Source organism: Monodon monoceros, unplaced genomic scaffold (genome assembly GCF_005190385.1).
Source record: "Monodon monoceros isolate NGI ecotype Baffin Bay Population unplaced genomic scaffold, NGI_Narwhal_1 Super_Scaffold_2, whole genome shotgun sequence".
NCBI classification, from domain to species: Eukaryota; Metazoa; Chordata; class Mammalia; order Artiodactyla; family Monodontidae; genus Monodon; species Monodon monoceros.
This window is the reverse complement of record NW_021703776.1, coordinates 48,624,473-48,647,789: the sequence shown is the minus strand read 5'-3', so window position 1 is coordinate 48,647,789 and position 23,317 is coordinate 48,624,473. Positions and strand designations below refer to the sequence as shown.

At 40.4% G+C, this 23,317-nt stretch overlaps 1 protein-coding gene and 1 pseudogene across 2 annotated transcripts in view; one reads left to right on the top strand and one right to left on the bottom strand.

Moving 5' to 3' along the window:
• Positions 1 to 1,444: 1,444 nt before the first annotated feature.
• The window catches only part of CALCR (calcitonin receptor), a 157,668-nt gene continuing 135,795 nt past the window's right edge, over positions 1,445 to 23,317 (bottom strand). Inside the window, exons 9-15 of one of the 2 annotated variants that reach the window (XM_029233767.1) lie at positions 21,981 to 22,134; positions 15,857 to 15,917; positions 15,711 to 15,777; positions 13,242 to 13,460; positions 10,779 to 10,820; positions 3,044 to 3,244; positions 1,445 to 2,989 (exon numbers count right to left, since the gene is read on the bottom strand). In XM_029233767.1, coding sequence (XP_029089600.1) covers positions 2,924 to 2,989; positions 3,044 to 3,244; positions 10,779 to 10,820; positions 13,242 to 13,460; positions 15,711 to 15,777; positions 15,857 to 15,917; positions 21,981 to 22,134 — 810 coding nt within the window. In that variant the 3' untranslated portion in view covers positions 1,445 to 2,923. Of the gene's footprint in view, positions 3,245 to 10,778; positions 10,821 to 13,241; positions 13,461 to 15,710; positions 15,778 to 15,856; positions 15,918 to 21,980; positions 22,135 to 23,317 lie in introns of both variants that reach the window. The other variant, XM_029233766.1, reaches the window with a different exon arrangement.
• Positions 20,074 to 20,446, top strand: LOC114901698 (annotated as a pseudogene).

The window sequence follows — 23,317 nt, the reverse complement described above, 5'->3', positions numbered from 1 at the left end:
CAAAGAACTCTGTCATGATGACTTGTTGTATAGCCGAATGAAAGGTGTATGAAACATCTGTTGCATCAATGACAATGAATGCAGGAATGAATGAGAAGGGTTGGAGATCCATGATGACAGCATTTCTATCATTTCTTTTCCAACATCTTTCCCTCCTCCAGGAACCATGATATCCACGTGTATCCAAAGGCCAGTTTTGGATCAAAGCAGGTGGGCAGCTGACCCTCTGAGTTCCAGTTACCCTGTGGAAGAATCAGATTTTACGGTATGACGGGAAATTATTTTTGTTCTTCAGTATCACGAGGGTAAGGATATTTGTTTCTTCCAGTGGAACACAAAGGGAAAAATGTAGCCCTGATGTATCCTTTCTGAAAAAGTTCCCCAGATCTCCTGAGGCCAACAATTCTGGTTGCTGTCACGTAGTATGAAGACCCTACAAATTGCTCCTGTCCCCCTGTATTAATTCATCATAGTTCTCATTTATTCCTCATTTCCAGACCTGAAAATCTTTCCAGTAGTGGCCTTTATGCATTCTAATGATATTTAATTAGTTGCCTTTAATCCAGCCAAAACTATCTTAAAAATCAATGATTGTAACGATTCTAATGATCTGATGTGATGTTGAACAGTTCATGTCTGGTCCCACAATAGTGAAAAAAAAAAACCCAAACAAACAAAAACCCCAAGAATGATAAAAGAATGTGATATTTTCTTACCCTAGCTTTCTTTGCTGTGCTGCCCAAACTTATACAATATAGATTGCCACTTGCGTGTGGTTTTGCTTTAGCAAGGGTATGAGAACTGTGCTTTGGAGGGTCTAGTCAAATTGAAGACGGAAGATGGTTGCACTGACAAAGATAATAACCCTGATGTTTCGCATATGGTTTTCTAACCTATATTTTTGGATTATCTTGCCTTCTCCTGTAATACAAGCAGGATGTGATGTCAGCATCCCACGGCTGAAATGAAACAGAATATGGAATGAGTTTAAGAGATGAGATGAATGAATGAAAAGATGAAGAATGTTTCTTTAGAAAAATATGCACATATACAACTTTTTGCTTATCACATACTCTGTATTAATTCATACATGGATGTAGCATAAGCATTTCACATAATTTTGGCATTGTGCACATTTCTATAGTAAGCTGTTTGATTTTCTTCAGCCACTACTATATTAGCACAATAGCATCTAGAATATTTCAGCAAAATATTATCACATTTGTGCTAGAGCTGCCAAAAATACTCTGTTTTCCATGTTTGTAAACAAAAATAGGAACGCTATTACATAAACACTGTGATTGGAAAAATACCCTCTTTTCAAATCCTCCCTTACATTCAAAAGTAAAGGAGACTTAAGCTACTTTAGTATCCAAAATACATTTTCTGTGAAAGAATATAATTTTCTTTGGGTGCATTAAATATGCAACCAGAACAAATCAACTTTTTGTCTTTCCAAAACTATATCATTTCTGAAAGGCAGTGGCACAAGATGATGTACATGAGAGGAGGTTTGGAAGGCTTCAATGTATCCCTTCATTTAGCATACAAATTAACTAACATAACTGATTACTGTTGCAAATTCACAAATTAATTTCAGGTGCTAGTAATGATACTGGTTTACTCAGGGATTTTTGAAGATTTTATATTGCAGGAAGTAAAGAGAGGTATGGGAGTATAATATTGGATTTTAATGAGAAAGTCTATTTTTATTTTAAGTGAGTTGGTATATAGTTAAACTTGTAGCAGTAATTTTTTCCCCCTCCTGTTTCACTAATAGCAGCAAACAAGAGGTCAACTACAAACTGATATCTAATTAGTCCTACTGAATCTTCCTGGAAAAGGCTGAGATCTTGTTAAGTTTAGAAGCTGGGTGTAAAGCAGTTAATGGACTTGTATGGAGTCTTTTAATTACCAGTGTTAAACAAATTTATCTTTTACTGCTAGATAGCACCCAAGGGCAAGAGGTAATCTGCTTTATAAACCTTGGAATGATTTGCTTTATAAATCCTGGAGTTTAGGAAAGTGGAAAACTCTCTTTAAAGAGAGTATTCTCTTCCACTAGGAATTATATTTTTGGCAGTTTTGTGAAAAATTTAGTGATGGATTCTTTGTGACCTCCCAATTTATAAATGTTAGCAACATGAAGGCCAATTCCTCACAGCAGTTAGGGCCTGCGCAACAGATAGGATTATCCAAAACCAAGATGAGCGTCAGTATTAGTAAACCAATTAACAAATTGACCCATCTAAGGTTTAGAGCAAACTGACTCTAAATTTCTTTTTCATTTAAAGCATTACATTTTCCTGCCAAATGCAAATCTTTTCCCCCACACACACTTGGTCATCTCATCTCTATATTAGAAAGCCACATTGTCTTGTGGAGGTCACATTGTAATTTGTGCAGTTTACATTGTGTGGATGGTAAAACATCTGAGTAACATCAGAATTGATAGAAATTAAAAAAAAATTAAAAGTCAGATCCATAGCCAAATACAGAAGTATCCTAATTCAAAGTTTAGAGTTAAAAAGAAAAACATTGACAGTGATTTTAATTTTTCAAAGGTATAAATGGCTCAAGATTAACAAGGAGCACCCTGTATCTGAACTAGGTCAATTTAACTGTGTTTTACTCGGACACTTTGCTTGCATTACTGTGACATTTTTATCTCAGTCCTGGATGAAAGATGGAATTCACAGGAGTTCACAAGTGTTACAGAGGGAGACTCCATTCTGAGACTGTCTCCCGGTAGCAACAGTACCAAGTAAAACTTTCTTCAGGTTCACTATGGACAAATGCACTTAATAATTCTCACAAATGAGATGTTTGCTCCTGGGAGGATGGAAATCACTTTAAAAGCATGGTTGGTCTTTCTCCCAGGAAATGAGGGCTCACTGATCACGATGCTGTATTTGCGTCAGATTCAAGCGGATGACTCTTGCTCGATGATTTCCATGGCGATGACCTCAGCACCCTCCATAACGATGACCTCATCACCCTCCATAGCGATGACCTCAGCCCCCTCCATAGCGGTGACCTCAGCCCCCTCCTCGCCTAGGTTGTTGGTGGGCTCGTTCCTTGGCTCCTGATGGCAGATGTAGACAGGCATCTGAGGAGCCTCAGCCAGGGCGGCAGCAGCAGCAGCAGTGGCGGCGGCAGCGTTGGCGGCACGGGTGGCGCGGCGGCGGCCACTCCAGCGCTGGGCTTGGTATTGGTTCCATTGACGCTTCAGAGCAGCTTGGACCTGGAAGAGAAGAGAGAACCTTGTGTTCATACAATGGTCGGAAATGATCTGAGCCAAGTTCATGAGCACAGGTCTTGGAGCTTCTCAGAGGTTAGGGGAGGTTGAATTGTAATTCTCATCTAAAGGGCCGTGTGGTAAATGCTCTGCCTGTGGAATACACCATCTTGGAAGAAGAATTTGCGAACTGGAGAACTGAGTTACTTGCCTCAACTACCACTGCCAAGGTTATTTGCTGTTTTGAGCAAAGGTTTCTTCATTAGCTCTTACAGTCAATGAATGAAAATATGACTTGGTTTCACATTCAATATGGCATCCACGCCATATTAGGGAGACAATTTGAAACCTTTTTATCTGCTACAACTGCTGATACAGCAGAAGCTTTTATCTATACATTATTGGTCATGAAAAAAATATATGGAAACCATTGCACAGTTTTGGATTTTATGATAATGGCCTCATACTGTTGATTTTCCTTTATCCAACGTGGCTTGAGATGGGGTGTGCCCGATAAAGCTCTGGTTAGTGGTTAACTAACCATGTCTTATTCATTTTTGTATTACCAGATGTCGTGGTGTTTGGCATAGAGCAGTTATTCAACAAATGTTTGTTGAATGGTTGTCAACATCCATTCTAGAATGATTTTCTCCCTCTTTAAGCCAAGAAAATGATCATCCATGACCGTATTGTAATTAGTGCCTTAGCGTCTGGTGGTATTAGGGTGGGATGCTAAAACTGGCTAGAGTGAATTTGAGGAAGAGACTTGAATTCCTCCCTGAGGTGAACTGTAAACCACTAGGTCATCTACAGTTGTGATTAGGTCTTCTCTCTCACGCCATGGTGTATGCTTTGGGGAATTATTCTTGAGCTCCAATGGGTTGCAATTTTGGAAATTATCAGAAGCAACCACTTGTAATATTATACCAGCAACAAGCTGCGTGGGAGGGAATGGTTGTCACTGGGTAACATCACATCACCTTTCCTTTCCTTTTCCACTGATAAGGCCATTTCACTGGGTCTCATTTGATGCCATGAACAAGTATTGAACTTTGGGTCAAGAAACTGATTCTGCCCACATTAGCCATGAAATCTTGGGTAGGATAGTTAACCCCTCCGAGACTCCTTTCTTCAGTACAACTCTTCTACCTCACCTAGCTGTTTGAAGGATTAAATTGTTGCACTATGAATCAAAGTGGCTTCTAAGATGTAAGTACCATACAAGGAGGCTATTATTATTATTATTATACTCTTATTATGGCAGGATGGTGGCCTCAAGTCTTTAGACTAAAGGAAACTTATGTCATATGTGTGGAGATATATATATATATATATATATATATATATATATATACATATATATATTTGGAGGGTGGTGGTGTTAAGAAAATAAAAAAGAGCTCTTGATTACATAGTTTCTGATCTCATGTTCAGTTCTCTCTCATATATTCCAAGCTAGGTCTCCACAAAGAGTACTCTACAGCCTGGTAAAATATCTGATGCTAATGCAAATGAAAGTTTTCTTCACATTGTGATTTGCACTGGCAAAAGGGTGTTGTTGGATCTTTTGGGAAAAGGAAAGAAAATACTCTTGGTGGGAAGATCACCCTAGGAATATATTTTCAAATACAAAGGTGTTTATTAAAGGTATTAATGAATAAATAGTTCAGACTCTCCCCTTCCATCACTCACTTTGTCCTTCACTTCACTCCCCAAGAAGACAACTATGTTTCCCTATCAGTTTCTGGGCTTTTGCTTTGCAATCTGTGCAGTAGGGAGAGCTACAGAAGTGAAGAGAGACTAGACTGATTATATCAGAAAGGATTGATATGAAACCATAGCTGAATATATCTGGGAAAGAGCATCCCTACTGAGTTATACTTTCAGATAAAACATGAGTAAATTTTACTTTTTGCCATGCAATGAAATTTCTCTTTTAGTACCTCTTCATGAATCTAGTAAATATTTAAATTGCTTTCCAATTCTCTTTTGAACTTTGGATTTCTTTACAATGTATTTTCCTGTTGAGACTAACAAAGAGATAGTGATGCTTTATTTGGGTTGTACCGTCTATTAAACAGGTCCTTAAATGCCAGGTTTATATAATCTAGGAACTATCAAGTGCCCTGTTGAGGAATTAGGAAATACACTGGCTCAGCATAATTTTGGAGAAGCAGTGTCCCCAGACAAAGGGAACTGATAGTTTCCGTGGATTCAGCATCTCTTAAATACCAACATTGTCTCTATAGCTAAAATGCAACACAGATATTTAGAGGTATCCGAGGCAGACAGTGCCCAGCAGGGAAAAAAAAGGAAGTTTTTGTTTTGCCTCATCTGTCCTTTTAAAACAATCTCCATTGGATTATCCATGCATACTACTGAAGTACCCAGCATGAGGCCAAAGAGTTTGAAGTCTATTTCAGTTTTTAAAAATTGTTACAGAAATGTTCATAGCCTCCTATAATTGTATTCCAAAGTTATAACCTATCCTTTTGTGTGGAGATGGCAGTCTGCTTCCATTTGTAAACCACACATGTAAGAATAGGCCCTTAGCAGCATGTGAAAGACACTTCAATTTAATACAGTTTAATAAGGGCAATTATCTCCTGCAATACCACAGGTTGAGCCTAACGCTGCTTTGATCACAAGAATGTGGGCATTGAAACTGAAAAATACAGGGGAGACTCTGGTTGTTCCTGAAAAGCATCAGAAATGTAAGGAGTTGCCCATGGGGTAAGTATAATATACAAAGTTTTGAATTACATAAATTCACTGCTCGTTATAAAAGCAATTAACACAGATCACTTCACATTTCCTCGATTATATCAATTTATTGCCAACTTTAAAAAATAGAGCCCTGGTCTGATGGCTTGAAGACATAATTATTACACCTGGCTCTATTATTAACTAACTGTATAAGGTTGGTAACATTTGGGGCCTCCATTTCTATATTTGTAAAAAAGAAACTCAGGTTGGAACGTTCGTGGTTGAATTTGGATGTTTTTATCTTTGGCCTTTGTTTTCCCGTTAAGTTCATTATGAGCACTTGCAGTTTCGTGCTGCTGAATGGAAAGTGGGATTTATCCTAGCAGTTCTTATTTTTTTTTCCTTTGTCTAGGACAAAGAAATCCTTGTTTAGCTTTGAGTCCCAAAGCTTTCTTGAGTCTTAGACAATATTTTTGAAAACTAAGTTTTATTGAGAGAAAAAATTTCTAAATAGAAAAACTTATTTTTGCATATGAAGTGGTCTGAAAATAGAACTTTACTAAAAGCAATAGTGTACAGCCACTATGGAGAACAGTATGGAAGTTCCTTAAAAAACTAAAAATAGAACTACCATACGACCCAGCAATCCCACTACTGGGCATTTACCCAGAGAAAACCATAATTCAAAAAGAGTCATGTACCGCAATGTTCATTGCAGCTCTATTTACAATAGCCAGGAGATGGAAACGACCTAAGTGTCCATCATCGGATGAATGGATAAAGAAGATGTGGCACATATATACAATGGAATATTAGTCAGCCATAAAAAGAAACGAAATTGAGTTATTTGTAGTGAGGTGGATAGACCTAGAGTCTGTCATACAGAGTGAAGTAAGTCAGAAAGAGAAAGACAAATACCGTATGCTAATGCATGTATATGGAATCTAAAAAAAAAAAAGGTTCTGAAGAACCTAGGGGCAGGACAGGAATAAAGGCGCAGACCTACTAGAGAATGGACTTGAGGACACGGGGAGGGGGAAGGGTAAGTTGGGACGAAGTGAGAGAGTGGCATGGACATATGTACACTACCAAATGTAAAATCGATAGCTAGTGGGAAGCAGCCGCATAGCACAGGGAGATCAGCTCAGTGCTTTGTGACCACCTAGAGGGGTGGGATAGGGAGGGTGGGAGGGAGACGCAAGAGGGAGGAGATATGGGGATATATATATATATGTGTAGCTGATTCACTTTGTTTTAAAGCAGAAACTAACACACCATTTAAAAGCCATTATACTCCAATAAAAATGTTAAAGAAATAAAAGCAATAGTATAGCGAACATGCAGGATATGACACAGGGAGAGTCCCTTATAGACAGGAAGGGGAAGTGGTGAGTACAGAGCCCTTCCAGTCCCCCCCCACCAGAGGAAGAGGAGAGAGAGTTATAAAGAGACACAAATGACTTTGCATTTCCACTTCATGGAGGGGATACTTGAAAAAATGGAGAGAAGAAAGCAAGGAATAACAGAAACATTCCTGTATAGCAGGTCTGTTTCTCTTTGCTTCTGAGAGCACAGTCCTGAAAATTGATAGCCTTGTAAAGAAGTCCCACTCTTGGCCTGGTACCAGGTCCAACATGGTGCTTGAGCAGTGGAGTGGCAGTGACTATGGCACATACTAAAGACAGGTTCACAGGCCCTTCACAAAGGTGAAGAAAGGGGCCTGAGTTTCCAGGCTCCTCAGGTGGCCTGGAAGGGAGGACTGGTGTCTCAGGATAGGGCTGGGGCCTGCAGAGTGAAAGGATCTCTAGGGTCCTCAGAAGTGAGGGGAGCCACCATGAACTTCAACAGGGGGTGCCAGCATAATACTTGGAAACCAGCTGCCCATTTGTTCAAAGGCTTTTGAACTAAATATTTTCTAGAAAGAGACTGTTGTAAACTATTAGAGGCCTGGTGGAATGAGGTCTTCAAAGCAAGCTAAGTTACAGCAAATAAACAAAATTTTAGGTTTCACACATTTCAATTTGTGACTATTAAATTGAGATCCTTCTAGACCTTGCTGCTTTGATCCACAAACTATTTTATCCACAGTACATGGGCAAGAAAAATGAAAAAGGGAAAACCTGCACTGTGTTGTTAGTACTCTCAATTTTTAAATGAGCTACTGCTTAGAAAAACTGGGCCTCTCCATAGGTGTAACCATCTTTTTGTGGTCTCTTAGATACTTAATTAACAATTTACTGAAATGATTGGGTGGTCAATGTCCACACTCTTGGAAAAGTTGTGGGAAATGTCTGTTACATAAGCTTGCTCTCATGCTCATCTCCTGATTCCTTGTACTGTAATCCTCAAAATTCCTTTCCTGCTTTTAACCTACCCATTGACTATCTGATCCATTTCCATAGTAGGAGTCACTGATAACATATGGATAATAAACAAAAATTAAAACCTGTATCTTCATTGTAGAACTGACATATTAGCTCCCTAGATCTCTGCTAAAATGTAACATTCAGCCAGGCAAAGCCTGATCACAACCATGCGGCTGGAAATGACCTTCCGCATGTGTAAGTGCCCTGCCCATGTTCAGTGTTGTAAGACAGTAAGCTCACAGGAGGCCCAGATGCCTGCAATCCATGGGGCTGAGCTGATACGACATTTGGCACAGTACACAGTTAGTGTTATTAGAAATGTCACACTGGTGCATTCCCCCAGTAACATGACACTAACTAAAATGGGGATGGTTTCTTCCAAAAGCAGAGGTAACATACTTGAATTAGAGACTTTCAATTGTTAGGAGCACCTCTGGGCTTGCTTTCTACGCCTGCCACTTCAAAGACGGCATCATGGATAAGACACAATCAGTATTGAAGTATTTTTACAAATACATGCAAGCCTTTCGTGTTTTCAAGGTATGCCCATCCTGAACCTGATTGTTATATTAGCCCTGTATCGATATTATTTTAGATGAAAACATTTATTTTGTATGCCACCTGAGCCAACTCAAAAGGCAGGGATATTCATTCACAGAAATTGATATAAAGATGGGGTGACCTAAGCCCTATTTATTTATTAGTTTTTACTGTTCTTAAAAGACACTTTAGGGCCTCCCTGGTGGTGCAGTGGTTGAGAGTCCGCCTGCCGATGCAGGGGACACGGGTTCGTGCCCCGGTCCGGGAAGATCCCACATGCCGCTGGGCGGCTGGGCCCGTGAGCCATGGCCGCTGAGCCTGCGCGTCCGGAGCCTGTGCTCCGCAACGGGAGAGGCCACAACAGTGAGAGGCCCGCGTACCGCAAAAAAAAAAAAAGGACACTTTAACAGCTGGTAACAGAAGGATGTCTTTTTATTTCTATCCCAGACTTTCAGTATAGTCCCTAGCAATACTGAATGCACAGTATATTTTTGTTTGATTAAGGAAAGAGTTGATGGATGGATGGATGGATGAATGAATGAAGCAATAAAATGAATCAGTTAAAAGTGAGAGCAGGGGCAACCATCTTGCAGTTTTGGGGTTGGAGAGGAGCAAGAGGTTTTAGAGTTGCAAAATATATTATTTATATTTTGAATATTATTTGAAGAAATAAAGACTGGAAAATCCATTAGCTATCAATTAATAATGGTTAGAAAATCATTCTTATTACTAAATGGAAAATAATACATTTATCTTTTTTTTTTTTGCGGTACGCGGGCCTCTCACTGTTGTGGCCTCTCCCGTTGCGGAGCACAGGCTCCGGACGTGCAGGCTCAGTGGCCATGGCTCACGGGCCCAGCCGCCCAGCGGCATGTGGGATCTTCCCGGACCGGGGCACGAACCTGTGTCCCCTGCATCGGCAGGCAAACTCTCAACCACTGTGCCACCAGGGAAGCCCCATTGATCTTTTAACAAAATGTGATTTGCCTTGGTATAAAATTATTCTTTATAGGATTTAAAATTATCACAAATACTTTTACATTTAAAGTTATGAGATGTATAACTCAAGAAAGCGTACTAACAAAACTTCAGGAAGGAGTCATAGACATAATGCCGTGCAGTGGAAGATTTAGTCCATTTAATTGGAAATCAGGAAATCTGGGTTCTAGTTCTGGTTATAAACTATGATTGTGACATTGGGCAAGTCACGTGATCTTTCCGGAGTTTAGATTTCTCACCTGAAAAATGAGGGAGCTTTCAAATCATGTTCTTTGACGCTCTGGAAGTTCTTTGGTACAAATTTAAGCAGCTCCGCTTTTGTTTTACAAATTGGGCTCCCAGGCAAGATATCATTGGAAGAAAGGGAACTCTGGCTAAAAAAACCCTTAAAACACTGGCCATGTGGATCTCTAGATTTTACTGATCTAAATATTCAGATAACAAATTACTTATTCCCTTTTGAGTCTTAACTCCAGGGTGATTTTCAAAGTGTTGAATAAGTAGTATGACATTGGCATCAAGCAACTGGAAAAGAGGGCAGTGAACCAGGACAAACTGGCTGGATATTGGTACTGCCCTAGTGAGGAGCTGGGTCTTCCAAAGGGAATGGGGATGTGACTTCGATTCTACGGGAATCCAGAATAGCTTTCACTGTTGCTGCTCAGGGTGCCGACCAGCTTAAGGTACCATCCAAGGAAATGAGAATTTAGCTACCTGTCTGGATAATATCTTCAGTTGTACCACACAAAAGCACAGGTAAGATTCAACTTGCAGTAGTGGAAAAAAAATATGATCCAGCTAGTCATGAAACCCTGTAAGGTCACCTGTAGAAGTGAGAGCAAATGAAAAGTGCACAGAGGCCCTTTGGAGACTGTAAAGTGCTGGCTTTATATACACGAGTGACGGTATTACACGTAACACACGCTTACCTCGTGGTTGCAGAAGCAGTAAATGACGGCAACAAAGAATCCCTAAAAAGAGGAGGAAAAAGAGAGTTGAAGTTATTTTTGTGTGCATTGTGTTGTCAGTAATCCATATAAACAGACGACCTGGAGAGGAACATTTCACTACGGCAATAGCAAGTCAGGGCTCGATGAAAGTTACTACCACTCATGTTCAGTGCTTCACTACAAGAATATTCCATTAGAAATGCCTTTTTCTCGTTAGGATTCTATTGCTTGGCTAAAAAGACTACTCTCGTCAATCTGGTTAATATATTACGGCCTTTAACGTGGAGATTTATAGCAGAATATGCTGTTTACAGGGGATGTGAAAAGAATCTTTGTACCTAAAACACTTAAAAACTGAGATCTTGTAGCGTTTAGTAGAGAAAACTTTTGCAAGCACAAGTGTCACAGTCAGTGCATGGCTGTCAGCCTGACTCTGCCCTGTGTCCTCATGGTGAACTAGTGCAGTACTGTTCCCACAGCCAAGTCCATCTCTCCAATAAGGACGTGGACCAAGTAACTTCTGAGGTTCGGGTCACTACTCAGAAGACTCCTTGTGTCCAGGCTTTAACTGCCTATAGAAATGGCCAAAATAATAGATCAGATTATTAAAATAATTCCTAAACTTAATTTTAAGCCCTATTAATCTTGACCTCTTTCTTCACATTAAGCCTCAGCAGTAGAAAATACAACTAACTGGACATGAATAATTGAGACAGCAGAACTCTGGCCCAAGAGCCTGTAGCAGACCCGCTTCTGCCTTAGGACACGCCATGTCCCACCCTTGCTTTCAAAGTACCTCACACTGTGCCTTCAACGAGGCTTTGGATCTGAAGCAAAGTGAACGGAAACAAGGTAGCCACTCTCCACCCCTGTGTGGCAGACATGGGACCACCTGGGACAACCCGCAAGAGGCTGCTCCATTCTCTCCCACATGAGAAGAGACCTGGATACATTTCCCTATGTAGTCACTGAACTGTCAAAGATGGATTCCTGACATCCCTCTGACAGACGGAGGGTGACAGAGCAGGAGGCGTGGATGCTCTGTGCAAATTCATTACAGCTCCTGGAAAAACAATTCAATGTGTATTTATGAAAAGAGGGTCTGAAAATTACTGTATGGGAGACAGAGTATATGCGTGGGTGGGACCAGCTGAGGGTCCTGGGAGTAATGGGAAAGCAGAAGCAACAAAGTGCTCACAAAACCTGGTTTCCTTCACAGTTTTGGCTGTTGGCTTGGAGGCTGTAAGTTACGAGATTTTAGGTCAGCTTTAGAGTTATATCTCCTGACTTTGCCACTAACCAGAAAAGCCCATTTCCTTATCCTTAATAGGCATGAGAATACTTACCTCACACATGAAGTGCTACATATTAGTGAATGGTAGCTATAATTATGATGATTTCTGATTGGACAACGTGAGAGTGTCAGCCATACCCATTCTCTGTGGTCTGCCTGACATTGTAGGGATGGCTAAAATATAGGTATTCTAAGGTTCTGACCTCTCTAATCAGAGCCAAGGCAATGAATTGAAGTGACTGGAAACTGGCTTCCAGTTTAAGAGGGATATAGATGCCAGCTCGGGGTCCAGTGTTGGCATTTCACACTGATAGAAACATCTGCTTCTCTGCCCTGTGTTTTCATGGCATTAGCGACTACACTGATAATAATCCAGGTTGGGAAGCCAATTGGCATTGGTTACATTGGTCTTCAACAGTCCCCTCAATAAAGCAAAACCAAATGTGGCCCTCGGATGCTGGGGAGGGGAAGGAAAGGTCAAAAGCACTGTGGGAGGGACTTCCCTGGTGGCGCAGTGGTTAAGAATCCGCCTGCCAATGCAGGGGGACACGGGTTCGAGCCCTGGTCCTGGAAGATCCCACATGCCGTAGAGCAACTGGGCCCTTGTGCCACAACTGCTGAGCCTGCGCTCTAGAGCCCATGAGCCACAACTACTGAGCCTGAGTACCACAACTACTGAATCCCATGCGCCTAGAGCCCGTGCTCTGCAACAAGAGAAGCCACCGCAATGAGAAGCGTGCACATCTCAATGAAGAGTAGCCTCCGCTCACCGCAAGTAGAGAAAGCCTGCGCGCAGCAATGAAGACCCAACGCAGCCATAAATAAATAAGTGAATGAATGAGTGAATGAATGAATGAATGAAAAAAAGCACTGTGGGAGTAGCTCTGCAGTGGGTCAGTCTCTGGACAAATATATTTGTTCTCTAAAGATGTATTCTCAAAGCTCATACCTCCTGTTTCCTGTCTCCTTGCCCAATTTTAAGATTCAAAACGTGGGAAAGCAGACAGTGAGAGAGACAGAGAAGGTAACGTGTTACCTTCGGGGTAACACGTGTTCTAAAGGGTCATTCTCATCTCAGAGGAGCCCCAGAAAACTGTGGGCCCTGCACCAACTAGCTGAGTGAGTGGTTGAGTAAGTGCTTCCCCTACCTGGAAGTGAATCAGAGAGTGCATCACGTAGTCGTAGATCCTTCCAAGCACTGGGTGGGAAGGTCTCCAGGGAAGGACAACGAACTGGACCCCCAGCAGGGGCACCAGGATCAGAGTGGCCCTCACCGCCTTCAGGTACATGTGCGATTCCTCCTCCTGGGATTCCTTCATTTTCTTCACAAGCACCCGGACGATGTTGAGCAAAAAGAAGAAGTTGATCTGCAAAGATATGATCGTTCTGAGCAAATTCTCCAGGTCAGCACCCCTGAAGGACACCCACTTCCCTCAGTTCTCGTTTATCCAGTGTGGGGAGCAGATAGCACCTACACGGGACACAAGTGACTGCCTGAGAGGTAATATAATCGGCTCCGTGTTACGAGAACACAGAGCATCAGTAGAGCCAAATACTCTTTTCAGATGTGAATTAACATTTCCCCCCCTTCTTCCCTATATGAGAAAATAATTTCCTGTATATGTAAGTAGATTAGGTTCAACTCTAAGGAAGGCATTTTATTCTTTATTTAGGTTTTTATAATTTTTACAAAGGAAGTCATAAATGACACTTTTAGATTTCTCTTCCTTATCTTTTCATTATGAAGATTTTTCCCTTAGGCAGGACTACTTAACTAAAAGTAAAATGAGGGCTGAAAAATTTATCTGTAAAGCTTATGCAGTGGAGAAAGCTAACCCAGACTTCTTTTTTTCTAATAACACTTTTCAAAAGAAATCACTTCATTGAGGTGTAATGTACGTTCAATAAAATGGAGATTTTAAGTTTACATTTGGGGAGTTTAGACAAATGTATGTACCTGTGTAACAACCACTCCAAGCAAGAGAAGAGCATTTCCACCACCCCAGAAAGTCCCCTCTCGCCCCTTTGCAGTCAACAACTCCCGGACCCCACCTCCAGCCACTGGTGATTCCTATCATCACAGAAATGGAGTAATATATGGTGTGTGTTCTTTTGTGTGTGGTTTCTTTGGTTTAACATACTATCTGGGGGATTCATTTGTGTTGTGTGTATTGGCATTTCATTCATTTTTACTGCTGGGTAGTACTGCATTATATAAATAATACCTATACATAATTTGTTTACTCATTCTCCTGTTTATGGAAATTGGAATGGTTTCCAAAATTTGACTATTATGAATAAGCATGCTGTGAATACTTGTATCCAAGTCTTTGTGTGGGCATGTTTTCATTTCACTTGAATAAGTATCTAGGGGTGGAATGGCCTGTTCATATGGTAAGTGTATGTTTAACTTTGAGAAACTGCCACGCTGTTTTCCAGAGAGGTGGCTTCATGTTACGTTCCCTCCAGCATTGTATGAGAATTCCAGTTGCTCTTCACCCTTGCCAACACTTGGTACGGTCACTTTTTAATGTCAGCCACTCTAGTGGATCACAAATTACTTTTGGCTGTGAAGATTAGTTTTAAAACCAAGGTTGTTTTTAAAATTTAATTGATCATTTATTTTTAAATAATTAGAATAATTCTTCTACCTGGAATAGAAATAAATGTTATTACCCCAAAAATTCAAGAAAGGAAAGAGACCTTTAATAAAAATTGAATTCTTATGGGGTGTTGTGTCAGTATTCAAGACCCACGTTAGTAGGTCCTTGTGAGCGCAGTTGAACTAGTAAGTACACCACTACTCTGAAAAATGGCAAAAGAAATTGAATTTGCATTGGAAAGGCCAGGAAAGTTAGGAGACAGCCCGGGTGATAACCCAATTTGATCAGTTACTAATGGATGCTTCTTCAGTGCAGGAGCAGAATATGGTCTATGACTCCGACTGTTTTTATTTTTCTTACTCTTGCCTGAAGAAAACACTATCTTTGAGGTTAATGGGGAAAATAATGTCTAAATTTTAAATTTGATGGTTCTGATGATGGCCAACATACAGTAAACCATGGGTGGAAATAAAGAGCTTGCATATAGATTCAGACAGTCATATTTTCTCCTGGCCCAACTTCTTACTAGTCATGTGATCTTAAGTGAGTTTACTTGAGTCTTTGGGTCTAGTTTTTCTAATGAGTAACATGTCTCAATGTATCCACTTGGAAGGTCTGCTATTAGTGACAGCATGGCGAGGTATGTGAAGGGCCTGAAATGCTTTAAGTGCATGTTCAGTAGTAGTTATGATGATGGCTCATGGACCAAAGGTGAAATGGAAGATGGTTTAGTTTGGCAAAGCCCAGGGAAAAATGCTGCAGGGGGACTTTGTGGTCTTTCGCTTTCTTATCAGCAACATCCTGACCTTTGGTCTTTAACTAGGAGAATTTATAGAATTGTTGAAAAAAAAAAAAGAACACCTATATTGTTGCTATGGCTTGTATAGAAATGAGCTTATGCCCCTCCACCCAACTGTAGTAAATAAAAATCATTTTTAAAAAGACTCAAATTGTTCTTATTATAGATTATCATTGAATTAACTGTTAATAATGGATTTAAAAAGCAATTCTCACCACTAATGCCCCCATGACAGGACCATGGATGATGTAAAGCAGGTTGGTGTCCACACTCAGCCAGCAGCTAAAAAAAAGAGGAGGGAATACATCAATACGATTGCATTTTATTTTCAAATATGTTAACTAAGAACCACAATACTTACTTGTCATTGAATAACAGTGCCCTTGCGATAGCATGGGCAGTGGTTGGCACCAGCGGGAGCCCTAAAATGTGAAAAAGTACAAAAGCTATAACTACAGTTTTATAGAAATTGTAGTTTACTTTCAAGAATAGTGGCAAATTTAATGTCTTGTCAACATATTGCCCTGATGTTTTTGTGCAGATTATCTTTGGTCAAACCAGGTAAAAATGCTCTTAGTTAGAACATCATGTGCTGTCAGAGAGTTTGGTTAACAGCATCCAGATAATTAAAAGCCTGTCACAAATTATCCAGTGTGGTAGGTACATTATTACTCTCACTGTGACCATAATACCATTGTTATGTCTATGATGATGATGATGACTATTAATTGAGACCAGAATGCTTTCCATTGTGTGTGAACTGGGCTCTCTTACACAGGGGAGGTGGGTTGTCCTGAAGGGAAGGGACCTGAGATGGCATATGAAAGCCATAGTCTGATTGCTCCAAAGACTTCTTTGTGCTCTCAGTATTTCTTCCGGGCTTTTTGTTTTTCTGTTTATATCATGTGCATTGATCCTATTTTCTTTCAACAAGAACACTTCAGAGTAGCTAGTACCTACCCTACCCTCTGTAAGTTCTGGCTCCAGGACCTTTTATTAAAGCAGCTCAGAATCTACTTCCCTGAGTAAACTTGAAGTACGAGTCAAAAACAGCTTTGAGTTTATAAATGGAACGATGGAGATAGCTGCTGGCGATGCGTCCTGTCAGTCTGAATCTTTTAAAAGTCAACCTTTATTCTATAAAAGTAATCTAGAGTAAAGTTGTAACTTTTGTTAAAAAAAAAAAATTCTTTTTCTCAAATATACCCATGCACCATAGAAAACTTTTTGATTTGGTTGACACATTTGTAGACAGAGTTTTTAAAACTATTATCAGTTAAGAAATGTGTCTTAGAAGTGAATCAGACCTCCACACTTTTATTTTCTGTGAATTATATGCAAAAAGAGACTCAGAACATTGAGTTTTCACCAAAGAACCATCTCAGCTTCTTAACTCATGAAGCATATAATTCAAAATAGGACCATCAAATGTTTGACTTCGAAGAATTTTGAGTCTATTTAACACAAAACATGATTGTGTTTTATTCACAGCAGTTCTAACATCCCACTCAGGTTTAGAATCAGAAATTCACTCTCTGACTTTACTTTGAAATACACATTTTAGAATTAGCAAGAGAGGCAATATGGAGACTTCACTTCCACCTTGTCATTTTGTAGAAAGGAAAATGTGATTCTTACTTAATACAGAGAAGAGTATAGACCCATATCTGTTAATTCCTAGGGCTCTTCACCTGCCTCTAGCCATGATGTCACTTTTTACAGTTTATTTTTTCTTTCCTTTTCCTCTTCTTCCAGGCTTCAAGCGTCATAACAACCTTTCCCGCCCACTAAAGATGGTCAGAGTAAGAATAATCCTCTCTCCCCAGGATTCTTCTTCAGGAGTGCTGGATAAATTCTACTTGTTCATTATAAAAGCCCATGGGTGGGGGAGTTCCTTCTTTGATTTATAACAATGGGAGAAACAGCAAGGCGAAGAATCAATCTGAAGAGGGTTGTAAAATAAATGATTTTTCTGAGAACTAAACTTCAGTGCTTGAAGTTGCTTCGATCTGAGAGAAATTGACCAGTAAGCCATTCAGTGCAGACTTGTAAGGAAATAACTACTGAAAGAAGCCTTTTTTCATTTTCTGTTGGGGGGAAGTTCACCACCAGATACTTTTCACCCAGAGGGTGATGTTCATACTGTCTCTTATAATTCTTTGAGATGGAGTGGGTAATATTACAGCTGAAATGAATGGATGAGATGTACATCACCTGCAAACAAAGTTAGGTCTTAGGACGCAACTTTCTTGGGTCAAATTTTCTGCTGTCCCACTTTCAAACTCTTTTCAAAACATAGGTTACACCTTATTTCATGGCATTGGACCTAAATTTTAGGAGCCATCGTACTGTTTTGGTGTGAAAATAATTTCAAAAGGACAATAAAAATATCCACTAGAAATTTCTTCTTCTCTGCTCTATTAAATTCTTTAAAGTTTCTGTGAAACTATTTTTGTTGAGAATTTATTTTGGTTGTAATTTTACTTGTTTTCCTCCCATCCAAAGATAATGCTTGCCTGAAGTTCTAAGAGAAGGCTATTGCTTTAAAAGAAGTCATCATAGCTGTCTTACAATTTTGTTCTCAGAAGTGAGATTTGGTACTGTGATTTTTGAATGGTAAAGAGTTTGGTGGAATTTTAGTGTGTGCAGGAGTGGAGAAAGATAGATTTAGCCCAGGCATGTTAAAAAAAAAATAATAATTACATTTTAGAACTATACTTGTTGACTATCTTTCTAAACATCTATGGGAATTTAAATCCTTCTCATTCTTTTAAATGGACGATTCTGTGCTTACCTTACTGAATGTGATGTTCCTTAGGATTCTACTTGAATCATTCTGATAAAGTTTTAAGTATTCTCTGATTAAGATATCCCATAAATATTTTACTTATTTTCATTACCTTCTTTTTGATACAACAGCTTGTTCTTTTTTCCTTTGAATTGTAACACACGTGAACATGTGTGTTAAGCAGATGTCTTCAAAGAGCTGACTACGATGACGCTAAAAGTTTTATAACGAATTCACAGTGCATCAGTATGGAAAGAGCAGTATAAATTGCTCCTTCCAGGGTGCTCTCATCTCTGCTGAATGTTACAAGCAAGAATAAATTTGCAGCCTTTTCCTTCCATGAGAAATTTTCTGAGTGTGGCAGACAGATGTTTTTAAACAGTCAAAATTGGGACAAGAAGTATGCCATACATTTTACTTCAAAGGAAATAAGTAAACTAGATCAGACAGGAATGGTGTCTGTGGGGGGGGTGGGGGCAGGGGGGATGTTATTTTCAGGTTTTCAGTTTGAAGGCATCTGACCAGTACCAATCATTATTATCGTGATAATCAGAATTGCTATTGGGGCCAATTAAATTGTAGCTAGTTGATTCCTGGCATGACCAGTTTCAGAAGACTAGAGATCACTGGGAGGGTATGTATGAAGCTGAGAAGGGCAGGGGAAGGAAAGGCTGGGACTAAAAGAAAAAACAACAAAAAACAAGTTTGATTGTATGCTGGCCTGTTTTGAGGACAGGGAGAAACAGGAGGACCTAGCACCTGAGGTGGGATGGGTGGATAGTCACAAGCTTGATTTCTAACCTTACTGGATGGTTAAAAAATCCAGGATGCTGGGCTGTTGCCAGGGTACAGCCCTTTTAGTAGCCCTGCTGCATTCTGGCTCTTGACTTCCATGAGATACTCTACAGAGTGTGAGAATTTCTCTTTCTGACTAAATTGGAATATCTTATTATCTGTTACTTACAACCAAAGAGCTGTAGCATCATCAGTTCAACTTTGAGGCAACCCAAATATCTGCCCTGCTGACCCGCCATTAAAGGATTATCCCATTGGGTTTGGGTAAGGTATTGATACTTGGTTAAAATCTATGTGTTCCTATGAGGGAGGGTTGACCAGTAAACGAATATTGCACAGGGCCATCCCTGGAGTAAATTGTGGAGAAGACTTTGGGCCGCTTACATGGCTTCCCTGAGCCATTTCTTTACAGTTGGCAACAATAATTATCGGGCAGGGGTTTAACTACAAAGTGTGATGTTTTCAGAAAGTCTTCGGATTATCCTCCCTCCTCATGAAATTTTGCCTCTCTTATGGATATTTTTAGGGGCTCCCCCAAATGCTGCATTAAAAGTCAGGCTTAGCTGAAGGCAATTCACAGCTTCTGCTCCAAGAGTCATAGTCACCCTGTCAGTGGAGAGTAAGGGCAGCTCTTGGCTCTACAGACAGTGTGGAATGGCCCTCGGGATCCTCCTCCACTATGGAAGTTTCACTGCGTGTGTTTTTGTCCCCGAGCTTTTTCCCTCTCACTGCCTTACTATCTGTCTGCTTCCCTTCCACCAGTGGAGCTGTTCTTTTAGCAGCCCTCGGGGAAAGGGAACAATTCTAGAGAGTCCCCAAGGACCTCAGCACCCTTAGTCAATTTGTACAGAAGTAGCCACACCTCACAAATCATGTGACAGCAGCTTTTAGAGGAAGCTGTCTCAGAAGATGTCCTCTGAAGTGACAGCTCAGAGAAGCAGGCAGCCCAGAAACCCAGGCGTGGAGATTGATCCTGCCAGAGAAAGGGGTTCATGATGGCGGATTACCTACAATGATTCCTGTATAAAAAACTACCACGTGTTGAGGGGCTCCATGGTATTGTATCAGATACAGGTGGAGTGCCTTTCATTAAAGTGGCCAATGATAATGCTCCAGAGCATGCTTTGAGACCTGGTTTCTTGTCTACTTTTGCCCTTGCAACAGACCAAGGGAGCAAACTTGGATTTTCAAAAAATAAAAGTATCACCTGTTACTATAACACCTACCAGATTGGTTCAAGTCAATCGTTTACCTTTGGTGGTGAGTTTCATAGCCAGCAGCAATGCTAATACAGGACTAATCGTCAGCCTAGAAAAGGAACTTGCTCCATTATTTGAAGAATTGAGACAAGTTGTGGACGTTTCTTAATCTGGCAGTGGTTTCTAGGTATACCTTATCTTCATTATATCAGACACAGTGTCAATCCAGCAATCTTTAGACTACAGCAACACTTGTATCCATGTTCTCAAGAAAGGGCCCCTTTTTCCACCTTACACTAGAGAAAGAGCCTATAGATAGAATTTATGGACAGATTGATTGTCATTTTTTCTTGTGTAGGGCCTTTTCTTATTTGTGAGATCTGGGGATTCCACAGAAATGGTTCAATCTATCGCAGCTCCTATGGAGTTAGTCCAGTCACCAAATATGCATGAGATTCTATTCGGTGGCTCAGAATCAAAATGATACTTTGATCCACTTGAGCCATGAAGCGCTCTCTATTGTACAATATGCCAGGCCTGCAGAATGAAGCAGACTCTTTTTATTGTGAATGGTGAGAACATATTTTTCTTCATATTATTTTCTTTGCATTGAGTGTGAGGAAGATTAAAATGGCTTAGTAGAAGTAATAAAATCAGTACAATCACTAACTTTCCTTTGTATATATTACTTTGCAGTATAGGTGAGTATGACTGATTTGATTCTTTTCAGAGATAGCTAATCGTTTTTTCTTCTATTCTGCCTTCTATAACCAATCGGTGTTTTTTAATGTTTGTGTATTCTTTATAAAATTTAGATGTGATTCATTATTGAATTGTTTCCAATATTGGTATGTATGTAAACATGGTAGTATAGCCCTTTTTTTCATACTTGAGTATAAATAAAATAGTATTTTTAAAAGTACAGTTTGCGCACTACATAGGTTTTTTCCCCCAGACTGTTTTTAAACGTTTAAAGACTACAATTAACTTAATTCACTCTTTCAACCACATGAATAAGTGACTTTCTCGTCTGGTATGGAGACTGTTTCACCTAACATAAACTGTCAATTGGAAAATAAACCTCATCCATGAACCTTGAAAAAAAAAAAGAAGAAGTAGTAGCCACACCTCAAACAGTCCCACCATAAGCTTTTCAAAGCCATTGCCATGCACTGTGAGGTCAGGTAAGTCCTACTTGGAGGCCCATGTGGTTATTTATGTCTGTTGCTTAGCTGGACTCCACTTCCTGAACCTTCACTAGAGGAGTCCTGCTGATGGATTGACAGGAAGGAACACTCTTGAGGAAGGGAAGTGGGTCCAGGGTAGGGGAGTACAGAATTCAAAATGTGAAAGTCTCCTTTGCTCTACAAACAGGTGATCAATAAAACTGAAGGGGGTCTAATGAGATCTCTCAATCAGCACATGTTTTCAGTCCATCTGTTAGCTGGGTTTGTTTCCTGAAGACATTCTCATAGTCATACCCCTCCTTCGCTGCACTCACTCTCCTGCTATCACAGTCCATGTGAACTTGTTAAAAAGCTTCTACCAAGTTCTCCTGGAGACTGAACTCCTGCCAGCACCTGTGTCCCGTCTCTCCTCAAAGGACCTCAGCCCCTGCCTGCTCTCTGACCAAGACTAGAAGAAGACTGAATATACAGACAGAGGTAAAGGTGGCTCAAAACTCAGCTGCAGAAAATACATACCCCAGCCCAGGACATAATACCACCACATGCGTTGTCTCTCAGCGAACACAGACACCACGATGAGAGTGTGAAGATAGACCCCTTCACAGAGCATCCAGAAATAGTTGCATGACATCATGTACTGGTGAAAAAAGTGCAAAATCTTGCAGATCGGCTGTTGGAAAGAAATGGAGATACTCAGTGGAAGACATCTGTAACAATTTGGCCAAGAACAGAGGGTGAACGTGAGAATGAACCAAAGTATCTGCATTCAGTCTGAAAGGCAGTTTCCCCAAACATCTATCAACGTGTCACCCTCTAGAACTGGAAATCAGAGTAATAGTTCATAGGTTCTTAGTATTACATGTAAACAAACAGCCAACTAGGGCAATGGAAGCCTAGTCTCCCAAATGTTCTTTTCGCATTACATCCTGGTTACTTATATAGACTAGACAAGTTTATTTTTCCTGTAGTGTGTCTGAGACCCATAATTTCTGATAGCATCCAAGGATTCGTCACATAACTTTTAGGGCCCCTTTTCTATGGCCGGTGAGGAGAATAACACAGAAATTGTTAATGCTTTCCTGAAGTTCACTGATCTGTTAGTGACGTTTACTTAGCAGTAAAAGAGGAGAGAACCAGGTGGTTAATTTCTCATATATGAGCCAGGAGCTATGCTGAGCCCAACTGATGTGATTTTGCTTTCATAAGGGAGCCTTAGTTTCTATATGGGGGTCCATGTGTTTGGGACATAGAGAGAAGGATGGAAACCTCGCCTGGTACTCGGTACTGATGTGGGATCCACATTTCTGGAGCAATCAAGCTTAACTACATATTGTTGTCTGTACAGAAATAATTATTGCTTAAACTACATAACAGAACACCCTAAATAGTTTCCTAGTCACCTCTAGAGTAGGGCTTGTCATCTTGGCACTATCGATGTTTTGGACTGGATACTTTTTGTTGTGGGGCTGTCCTGTATGTTGATGGGTGTTTAGCAATATTCCTGACCTCTATCCCCTAGACGCCAGTAGCATCCCCTACCCAGTCATAACGATCAAAAATATTTCCATGGCTTCCCTGGTGGCGCAGTGGTTGGGAGTCCGCCTGCCAATGCAGGGGATGTGGGTTCGTGCCTCGGTACGGGAAGATCCCACATGCTGTGGAGTGGCTGGGCCCGTGAGCCGTGGCCGCTGAGCCTGCACTTCTGGAGCCTGTGCTCCGCAGCGGGAGAGGCCACAGCAGTGAGTGGCCCGTGTACCGCAAAAAAAAAAAAAAAAAATATATATATATATATATATATATATATATGTGTGTGTGTATGTATATATTTCCAGACATTACCAGATGTCCCCTGG